Source organism: Quercus robur, chromosome 2 (assembly GCF_932294415.1).
Source record: "Quercus robur chromosome 2, dhQueRobu3.1, whole genome shotgun sequence".
Taxonomy (NCBI): Eukaryota; Viridiplantae; Streptophyta; class Magnoliopsida; order Fagales; family Fagaceae; genus Quercus; species Quercus robur.
This window is the reverse complement of record NC_065535.1, coordinates 43137556-43148169: the sequence shown is the minus strand read 5'-3', so window position 1 is coordinate 43148169 and position 10614 is coordinate 43137556. Positions and strand designations below refer to the sequence as shown.

The following is a 10614-nucleotide window of genomic DNA, read 5'->3' as shown; positions in this document are numbered from 1 at the left end:
TTTTTTTTTTAAACGGAAGTGGGTTACAGAACCCTAATAGAGGTAACTTCGGGTGGGTAAAGTGTCAAGTTTTAAACCACGGATAGGTAAGATGAAAATGAGTCTAACCACAAGTGAGTTTACTATAATTTACCCTTTTTATATTTTGTCTTGTTTCTGGGCAAGCAAACAGAAAATGGTTACCCAAATGTCAAATGTGAAAAGAAAATGGTTCCAAGGAAAGAATTGAAGGCAGGAAGGTGTCTAAGTTTGTGTAATCGTGTGCATGTGTGTTATCTGTTTTGGCCAACATTGTGTCCAAAGGTGTTGTGGTGATCAATGGTAGTGGAGGAGAGCGAAGACAAAGAGTTTTCATTGGCAATCAAGTGGCAGTGTTACTGGTAGTAGATGCTAGAAGAGTTTATTTGGGTTTGAGTGAGAATAATAGTCAGATATGGTCTAAATCTAGGTTTGAGTTTCATGTTTTTATGTTTGGTTGACAAGAAAGAAAGTGCAAGGAAAATTGGGAATGATCTAAATTTTTGTTTTCTGTCTTTTAAAATTGGGAGATTAATTTTTTTTTTTTTAATTTTGTTAATTTAAATGCTGATATTGTATTTTTTTTAAGTTATTAAAAATTTATATTATTTTTTGTTAGCCTTGTCAACTTTAAGTGTGCCAACAATACGTACTGTTTGCCACATAAGCATTTCCGTTAGTAAGTTAATTGTATGAATCAAATTGACTACTACCAAAATGTAAGGATCAAATTGACTGTGACTATGAAATGGTATTTTTGTCATTATTTTTATTTAATGGATTGAACATGTTACAAATTTGAATAATTAGGAATTTTTATTTTTATTTTTTGTTATTGAATAAACATTTTATTGTTTGTATGTAAGCTTTTATTTATTTATTTAAGGGATTAAAGATTATGTTTGAGGGGTCACAATTATTTTTCGAGTAATGTTATGTCCACAGTATTTAACAAATCTTATGTGACATGCTATATTTATGGGTAAAAAAAGTGATGTCAATATTGGGCTCAAATCAAAATCAATAACAACTTACCGCATAGGATTTATTATGAAATTATAGTAAAAATGACTCTTATTTTTATTGAACTCAAATTCTTGTAATTCTCAAATCAGGGTACTCAACATTTTTATTTAGGGTGATCAAAATAGATTAATTTAGTGTGTGAATATATATATATATATATATTGGTAAGTATATATATATATATATATATATATGCATTTTTTTTGCAAGTATCCTGACCGAAACGTGGAGCAGCCGCAACTGGATGCAAATCTCTCTCCTGTCCTCCACCAGCACTTGTTACAATTTAATTTTATAAAAGAATTTATTAATTGGAGCACCCGTTAGGCAGTTACCCAATATCACTTGCACAACATGAGTTCATTTTTGGGCCTACTGCCTGCTCTTATTTGTGCAGTACCAAATTTTGGGTCCAAATAGTACCAAACTCCAATCTTGCAAGGCCCAAAAGAATAAGAACAGTACCAGTACTATTAGTGATAATATCATGGTCTTGCTGGCTTGGCTGGCTCTACACCTCGAGCCGAAAGAGCCGAAGAACCTCGTCCCGGATTTCCTATCCATCATGAGCTATAAAAAAAAACAATGTCATAAAAGATAAGGATTTAAAGCCCCACCTTTCATTTCCCTCCCTTCACCACTGAACGAGCAAAGTTTAGACACTCTTTTAACATTTTCTAACTCTCTAAGTACTACTCTTTTGAGGTCTTTTTGGCTCTTCAGGCTTCAAAGGTACTACCTTTACTTTGTTTGGACAAATGGGTCTTTGACTTTTGTACTGCTTTGTGAATTTGGATGACCTTCCAATATTGGGTTGTTGTTAATTTATGTGGGTTTTGGTTATTTACTGCTCTTACCTGCTTTTATGGCTATGGGGCTGTTTCAGCAATTTGTGAATTCTTGTGATATTTGTTGAACTTTTCTTCCTTCATTAGTCGTTGAATTGCTGTAGAAAGCTTGGTGTTGGGTTGTTTAGTTGTGAATGGTTTGCCAGTTGTAGTACACTGATGGAGAATTGTGTGAATTGGATTGTAGACACAGGATTGGGGACAAGTGCTTGTATCTTATAAATTTTTTTAATGCTTTGTAATGTACCTTAAGGCTGTATTTTTTAAATTGATTTCTAAAAATTACGAAATTGATTTTCTGACAATTTCTTATCACATTGAACAATGGAGAGGATAAATATCCTTGTGTTGTGCCACTGATTATTTTCATGGGAACATTGATTGAATTATCTGCCTTGATGTTGGTTGCTTAGATTCTTTTGTATTCCACTATCAGGATAAACTATGTCCAGATATATGAATTGAGTTTTAGTTCATGTTTTTATGTATTTTTAAAATTAGCTTCTGTTGGGTTTTCGCATGATTAGATTTCCTCATTTCCATGTGTTGTATTGAACATGAAACTGATTTGCGGAGCAAAAAATTTTATCACAAAGCTCTAGATGGTAGTTCATGCACTCGATTGCAAATGTTTCTTGCTGTGCCAAATTGGTGACTTCTTCTATATCTTCTGAAGACATTAAGCATCTTGGTTTGAAAGTCACCCCAACAGCAGGTGTCTAATTAAATCTCAAACTCTCAAGGGTTCTGTCATGCCCCATTTTTATGTTTGTGCAGGAAAAGCAAGGGATGAAGAACTTATTTTAGCTGCAGACTAATAGCTCGACTTTTGTAATTCAAGTCAATATGACGCCAGTAATGCCATATTCTATAAGCAATATTTCACTTATTCCTGGAACTGTGTTTGCAACAAGGAAGAACAATTGTTTGACAAGATCCAGTTTGGCAAGGAAACCTACAAAACTTACACCATCTCCCCAGAAGTGTCTGTTACCTCTGTCAACTTCTATTAAATTGTTCCCTCAGTATAGTAGGGGATGCTCTTTACATCATATATCTAGAATCCATAGATTATCAGCCACAGGAACTGATGTGGCAGTGGAGGCAGATTCACCTATTGCAGATGAAGATTCCTCAGGAGCATCAGAAGATCCATCCGGTGGAGTTGGAGGTAGTGAAAAATTGTCCAATAAACCAGATGCCAGTCCTACTTCAATTATGTCCAGACGTTCAAGACCTGTTAGGAAAAGTGAGATGCCGCCTGTAAAAGATGAGGAACTGGTTCCTGGTGCAAGTTTTACTGGGAAAGTTAGATCAATCCAGCCATTTGGTGCTTTTGTTGATTTTGGAGCTTTCACTGATGGGCTGGTGCATGTTTCCAGGTTGAGTGATAGCTATGTTAAGGATGTCAGAAGTATTGTTTCTGTTGGTCAAGAGGTGAAGGTAAGATTAGTTGAAGCAAACACTGAGACAGGACGAATTTCTCTCACCATGCGTGAAAGGGATGATGCTAGTAACCTGCGGCAACGGAAAGATTCTCCTGCCAGTGGTGATAAGGCTGGACCAGCCAATAGGAATTTTCCAATGTCTAACCAGAGGAGGGATGAGGTAAAAAAAAGCTCAAAGTTTGTCAAGGGGCAGGACCTAGAGGGCGCAGTGAAGAATATGACAAGGTCTGGTGCATTTATATCTCTTCCTGATGGGGAAGAAGGTTTCTTGCCCATGTCAGAGGAAGTTGATGAAGGATTTGGAACTCTTATGGGGAACTCTTCACTACAGGTTGGCCAAGAAGTCAGTGTCCGGGTGTTGCGTATCTCAAGAGGGCGGGTAACCTTGACAATGAAGAAAGAAGAAGATATTGCCAAGTTGGATTCACAGCTCAACCAAGGGGTTGTCCATGCTGCGACAAACCCTTTTGTGCTTGCTTTTCGTAAAAACAAGGATATTTCTATGTTTTTGGATGAGAGGGAGAAATTAGTGAAAGCAACTGAAGCAATAACAAAGACTTCAGAAAAAATAGAAGAAAAAGTAAATCAAAGCAAAATCGGGTCTGATGAAGTGCAGGAGCAGCAGGCCCAACCAGTAAGCAGCTATGAGAGGATGGTCAGTGTCCCTTCTACTGTGGAAGAAACAATTGAAGAAGATGAAGCTTCTTCAAAGGAGGCAGATGTGGGAGCCACTGCGTTAGATGATGCCTCAACCAATATTGCAGACAATGAGGACCCTGCCTCTAGCTCAACACAAAGTATTGACAGTGCTGCCCAAACCAAAGATAAAGAAGCAGAGTTGAGTGCAGAAATTCTAGCTCCAGAAGAAAATATGTCTACTTCCAGTGAGATAACTGAAGAGGCTTCCCCAACAGATGGTTTGGAAAGTGATGAAAAATCTGATTCGCTTGGTGAAATAAATGATGAAGCTTCTTCAGTGGGGGTGGATTTGGTAGCCAGCACATTAGATGTAACGTCAACCAATGTTGCAGATGATGAAAAGAACTTGCAAAGCACTATCTCTAGCTCAATGCCAACACTGGATGGTGCCGTTCAAACCATAGAGAAAGAAGCAGAGGTGAGTTCTGAAATTTCAGCTCCTGAAGGGAGTGTATCTACATTCAATAAGATAACTGAAGAGGCTTCCCAAACAGATGGATTGAAAAGTGATGAAAAATCTGATTCGCTTGGTGAAATAAATGATGAAGCTTCTTCAACGGAGGTGGATGTGGTAGCCAGAACATTAGATCATACATCAACTGATGTTTCAGATGATGAAAAGAACCTGCAAAGCACTATCCCTGGCTCAACACGAACTCTGGATAACGCCGTTCAAACCATAGAGAAAGAAGCAGAGGTGACTTCTGAAATTTCAGCTCCTGAAGGGAGTGTATCTACTGCAAATCAGATAATTGAGCAGGCAATTACAACAGATGGACTAGAAATTGAAGTAAAATCCGAGTCATCTGATGAAATATCTGATCAAATCTTGTCTTCAGAAATTCCAGCCGCAGTAGACATTATAGAGGGTCAAGCTGATGTTGCAGTAGTGAATCATGAACTCCAGATACAAGCACCTAGTGCGGAGAATGAACTTCCTTCTGGTGCACCAACTGAAGATAATGAGGTTGGACCCAACCCTGATAAAAATGGAAGTATAACCAGCTCAGGTTTACAACCAGATGCTCCTACCCAGGAAACCAAAGGTTTGTGCCCTCCCCAGCTCTCTCTGTTTTTTGTCTTCTATTCTGTGTAGTTTCTGTAATAACTCCTTGTCTGAGGTGGTCACTTGAAACCAAACATTATTAATTCCTGTACAATAATGTATCAGTTAATATATTTAACAGTAAAAGATAATTTGTAAGATATATCATAGGAAGGTTCATCCAGTGAACATGTAATTGTTGAGACACCTTTCCTATTATAATCTTTGCTGTGGTTCATGTTGCAAATTTTTTTTTCTATGCAATCTTTTTGTTGGGTTTGATGGTAATGATGGATTGGTAAGTACTGTATGGATTTAGGTCCTTTGATTTTGCATTTCTCAAGATGTTTTTGTTTCACTTTGGTGGGTATATGTTTGAATTGTCAATTCTATGTACAGACGGAGAGGAAAATGATGAAAGTTCTGATCCATCTGGAAAATTAGCTGATGATCAAGTTATCTCTTCAGGAAGTCAAGCAATCAAAGAAGTTGTAGAGAGCTCTGTTGACAGTACCAATGATGCCATGCAGAATCAAAAACCTGCTGCAGAGAGTGAAATTCCTTCTGCCTCACAAGTTGAAGATGACAATGTGGAAGCTGCCCCTGAGAAAAATGGCAGCATGACTAATTCAAATGGACACAATGGTAGTTCTTCCCCCAAGGAAAGCATAACTAAAGGTTTTTATTCTCTCCATTTTGCCTGTTCCTTTTCCTAGCTTTAATGCGTCTCACAATTTTTTTTTGTCAAACCCAAAGTAAACAAGTTAAAAATTATAACTTGAAGACAAACCTAAATAACATTCGTTTGATACATTAGTTCATTAGTATGGAAAGGGTTGGGATTGTCCAATGGTTCTGAAGCACGACCATGTGATAGAGGAAGAAACTTGGTGTGATGATGTAGGTAGTGTAAATATGCATATAGATAATAACATTTTCATGTACATGCATTAATATATGTTAATGTATGTAAAATATAGAATCTAATCATATGAGGATGGACCAAGAACTATCTTTTTTTCTACTCTCTTTTTTATTTTATTGCAATATTTATTGTACATCATAGTTTGTTATCTGATACCAAGACATTTGCCAATTCATAAAAGGATATTATAAAGTATAAACCAAGAATAAGAATGGGCCAACTCTTCAATAGATGTTCTTTTGGCTATTAAAAACTTTAGGCCTTGGCATATTAAGGAAGGATGTCATCAATAAGAATTCAACTGTGTTTAGTAGCAATCTTCTACTGGTTAGTTGTCTCCTCTTTTAACATCTATTTATATTTGGATTGTAGCTGCTATATCACCAGCTCTTGTGAAGCAGCTGCGTGAAGAAACAGGAGCTGGAATGATGGATTGCAAGAAAGCTCTCTCAAAGACTGGAGGGGACGTTGTTAAAGCTCAGGAATTCCTTAGAAAGAAAGGCTTAGCAAGTGCAGAAAAGAAAGCCAGCAGAGCCACTGCTGAAGGAAGGATAGGTTCCTACATTCATGATAGCAGGATTGGTGTCTTGGTAGAGGTAAACTGTGAGACAGATTTTGTTTCTCGCGGTGACATTTTTAAGGAGCTGGTAGATGATCTAGCCATGCAAGTGGCTGCATGCCCTCAAGTACAGTATCTTGTTACAGAAGATGTTCCAAAAGAAATTGTGAACAAGGAAAGAGAGATTGAGATGCAGAAGGAAGATCTATTGTCAAAGCCAGAGCAAATCAGATCAAAGATTGTTGAAGGGCGAATCAGGAAGAGGCTCGAGGAACTGGCATTGCTTGAGCAGCCATACATAAAGAATGATAAGATGGTGGTAAAGGACTGGGTGAAGCAGACCATTGCAACCATTGGAGAAAATATAAAAGTGACAAGGTTTGTGCGGTACAATCTTGGAGAGGGCTTGGAAAAAAAAAGCCAGGATTTTGCTGCTGAGGTGGCAGCCCAAACTGCAGCAAAAGCAGAGCCCAAAGCAGAAAAAGAGCAGCCTGCTCCAGTGGAAGCCAAGGAAACTGTTCAAAAGTAAGTGACTGCTTTCTTTGAATTCTAACTTACTATTGTATATGAGTGTTTTAAAGCTGGGAAATGAGATTAGATGAAATAACAATATTATGATTTTCTTTTTCTTTTTTTTGAGAAAAAACATTCCATAGTGCAAACTGCAAAGAACTTGATGGTTTTTGAAAAGTAGATTGGCATCAATTTGGCATTATTTAAAATAAAATAAAAATACAAATAAATTCTAGCGTGTTGGCTCTTACCAAATATTTTTTCCTCCTCTCTCATGCACCTTGATATTATGAATCTAATATAAGATGCATCATAAATCAAGTCAAGCGTCTTATAACTCAGTGACATTGCTTGGTCTCCTTTATGAGGAGAACCAAGGTTCAAATCCTCCTCCCCCCACGTGATGTAACAATTGAATTATAAAATAAAATAAAATAATTTCAAATTCCTATATGTATGTTTCGTAAACTGAATGCTGTTGATGGTTCTTCTGGGAGAATAACTCATTAGCTCTTTATGTGAGCCAGTAAATGTGAAAAATTATCTGGAGTGGGGATGATGGACCTACCAAATATCTTTTCTTTTCCTTTTCCTTTTTTTTTTTTTTTTTTTTTTTTTTTTTCCCACAAATTTGAAAAGAGGCTGACATTTTCTTCTATATCTTACTAATGTTGTATTTTTTTCAACTCTTTATTCTAGGCAACCAACAGTAACAGTCTCTGCCACATTGGTCAAACAACTACGAGAAGAAACTGGAGCAGGGATGATGGACTGCAAGAAAGCTCTTTCTGAAACTGGAGGGGATCTTGAGAAGGCACAGGAATACCTTAGAAAGAAGGGTCTTTCAGCTGCTGACAAGAAATCTAGCAGGCTTGCAGCTGAAGGCAGAATAGGGTCCTACATTCATGATGCCCGCATAGGAGTTCTTATTGAAGTGAACAGCGAGACTGACTTTGTTGGTAGAAGTGAAAAATTCAAGGAGTTGGTTGATGATTTGGCAATGCAAATTGTGGCCTGCCCACAAGTGCAGTTCGTATCCATTGAAGATATTCCTAAGAGTATTGTGAACAAGGAAAAAGAGCTTGAAATGCAAAGAGAGGACCTCCTATCAAAACCCGAGAACATTAGAGAGAAAATTGTTGAGGGGAGGATCTCAAAGAGGCTTGGGGAGCTTGCTCTTCTTGAGCAGCCTTTCATTAAGAATGATGGTATTTTGGTGAAGGACTTGGTGAAACAAACTGTAGCTGAAATTGGGGAGAACATAAAAGTTAGGAGGTTTGTTCGGTTCACTCTCGGGGAAAAAGTTGAAGAAAATGCAAAAGCAGCAACTGAAGCATGAGAAGAATAAAAACACATCAATTTCAGCACAACCAGATGTGGGAAGCCCGTGGAACATGGTGCGTTAGCAAGCACAAAGATATCGAGGCTAAGACTAATTTTAGATGAGAGTTGTCTGATTCTTTTTGTTATGATTAATGTTGCATACGCAGATGGCACCTATGTATGTGTTATATGATCACGAAAGCTACTTTCGGCATCTATATTTTGAGATGAAAAGAGGCGCATCTCTTAATTTGTTCTTTGCAGTATGAAAGTTGGATATACAATTCTGTGGAGGCATTTTTGAATTACTAAATATATAAGATCAAGGCATGGCAAAATACCTTTTTATTACCATTTTTTCTTGTTGAGTAAATCATTATGTTCATCCTAAAAGGGAATGTATAGATTTTTAAAGCATTATTTTTTTCAAGTCCGCACTTTAACAAAAACAAAATAAGCTCATCCAAACACACACTAAACACACTAAATAAATTTTTTGGTTGCATAAGTTTAGTATTCTGATCTAGTAAGAGCTGTAGATCACGTGGGCCCACGCTCTAAGAATTTTTATGATACCTCCCCCCCCACCCCCCCCCCCCCCCCAATCCCCCAAACCCTATAAGGAAAAAATCTGGTTCTGCAGTTAAAAAGTTTTGCCTGAAGGTTCTTTTTGGGTAAAATGATGGTTACTTCTAACACTGAATTTGTTCTATGATGGTGCTTTTTTCCACTAAAACCCTATAAGTCATTTGTTATATGGGTTTCAAAATGAGAGTGGATTCCGTAAAATTCATGCGTTTTTGTGACATCACATTACTACTATTCTGTGCCCATTACGTTTGTGCACGAATGACATTACCTGGCATCCAAGGTATAACCATGGACATACAGGACATCAAGCGGTGGCTATTCACAGGACCTGACATTAATTTCTTTGGCAGAAACTTGTTTCATTTGCGCACCAAAAATCACAATGCAAGTTTTTCAACAACTGAAATTAAGGCCTTGACTGAAGCACATTGATAGTTTGGGTAAACTTGTTCCTCAAGATGTCAAAATCAGTAGCTAGAAGTGAGGATAGGCTGTCGTGGGCAGCCAACTCCCATGGGAATTTTGATCTAAATAGTGCGTATAAATTGGCAACTTCAGGAAGTGTCAACCATGAGTTCGAGGGGGATTGGATTTGGAAAATTAAAATCCTTCCAAGAATCCAATTCTTTGTTTGGAAATGTTTTCACAATAGTATTGGTGTAAAAGGTTGCCTAGCTTCAAGAGGAGTCAGTTCTGACCCTTATTGCCCTCGGTGCAGAGACGAACCGGAAACTATTATCCACTTGTTGCGGGATTGCGGGGATAGAAAAGAACTTTGGAAGCAGTTAGGCATCTCCAAGATGGACAGGAACTTTTTTACATGTGATCTTCATACATGGCTGATCGTGAACGCTAGGAAAGAGCAACTTAATTGTCACAGCAAACCCCCCTTGAATATTGTGTTCCTTTTTGCCATTTGGATGCTATGGAAGCAAAGGAATAGTGTAATTTTTCAGAATAGAGATCCCAACCCAAATTTGGTTGCTCATATTATCAGTCAAGCAAGTGATTTTTACTGGTGTGCTGCAGAGTGGAAGAAAGCCAACAGTTTCATTATGAAGAATATTAGGTGGGAGAGGCCAAGTAGTGGTTGGAGGAAGCTAAACACGGATGGCTCCTCTTTAGGCAACCCGGGACTAGCTGGTGGAGGAGGTGTGATTAGAGAAGAGTCTGGTAATTGGGTGGTAGGCTTTTCAAGAAAGATCGGTGTTACTTCGAATTTTGATGCGGAGTTATGGGCGTTAAGGGATGGCCTAACCATCTGTGTGAACAAGAACTTCCAATCTGTTGAAGTAGAGTTGGATGCAAAAGCTATAATAGATGTCCTCAAAAATCCCAATCGGACAAATCTCAATCCTTTCTCCCCTTCTGGATGACTGCAAGCAGTTAGCAGCTCAGATTCCACGCATTCGTTTCAGCCACTGCTACTGTGAAACTAATAGATGCGCTGACTACCTTGCCAGAAAAGGTGTGAAACAAAATGAAGACTTCTACATTTTTGATGTTCCTCTGGTGGAGTTACTCCCTGCTCTTAACCATGACCTGTCTGGGTTGTATGTAAGTAGGCGTTGTCCTATTGATCTGTTGCTTGTGTAGTTTCTTTGTTTTATAATCCCATT

The 10614-nt window shown here is 37.9% G+C and overlaps 1 protein-coding gene across 3 annotated transcripts; it reads left to right on the top strand.

Moving 5' to 3' along the window:
* Window positions 1–1603: 1603 nt before the first annotated feature.
* On the top strand, window positions 1604–8758 carry LOC126713753 (polyprotein of EF-Ts, chloroplastic). 3 transcript variants are annotated; one of them, XM_050413610.1, is made up of 5 exons: window positions 1604–1776; window positions 2670–5085; window positions 5553–5762; window positions 6382–7093; window positions 7781–8758. In XM_050413610.1, exons 2-5 carry the CDS (start codon window positions 2739–2741, stop codon window positions 8418–8420), a joined length of 3909 nt encoding a protein of 1302 aa, XP_050269567.1. In that variant the 5' UTR covers window positions 1604–1776; window positions 2670–2738; the 3' UTR covers window positions 8421–8758. The 3 variants fall into 3 exon arrangements, with proteins under 3 accessions (XP_050269567.1, XP_050269565.1, XP_050269566.1); XM_050413608.1 differs by having other exon boundaries at window positions 5484–5762; XM_050413609.1 differs by lacking the exon at window positions 1604–1776 and having other exon boundaries at window positions 2636–5085; window positions 5484–5762.
* Window positions 8759–10614: the final 1856 nt, after the last annotated feature.

What these genes read in the sequence shown, in the direction of transcription:
- LOC126713753 (XM_050413608.1), top strand. Translation starts at nt 2,739, where the DNA reads ATGACGCCAGTAATGCCATATTCTATAAGCAATATTTCACTTATTCCT. An exon ending in TCCTACCCAGGAAACCAAAG is followed by an intron (nt 5,086 to 5,483) that starts GTTTGTGCCCTC and finishes TTCTATGTACAG; the next exon opens with ACGGAGAGGAAAATGATGAA. An exon ending in GCCAAGGAAACTGTTCAAAA is followed by an intron (nt 7,094 to 7,780) that starts GTAAGTGACTGC and finishes TCTTTATTCTAG; the next exon opens with GCAACCAACAGTAACAGTCT.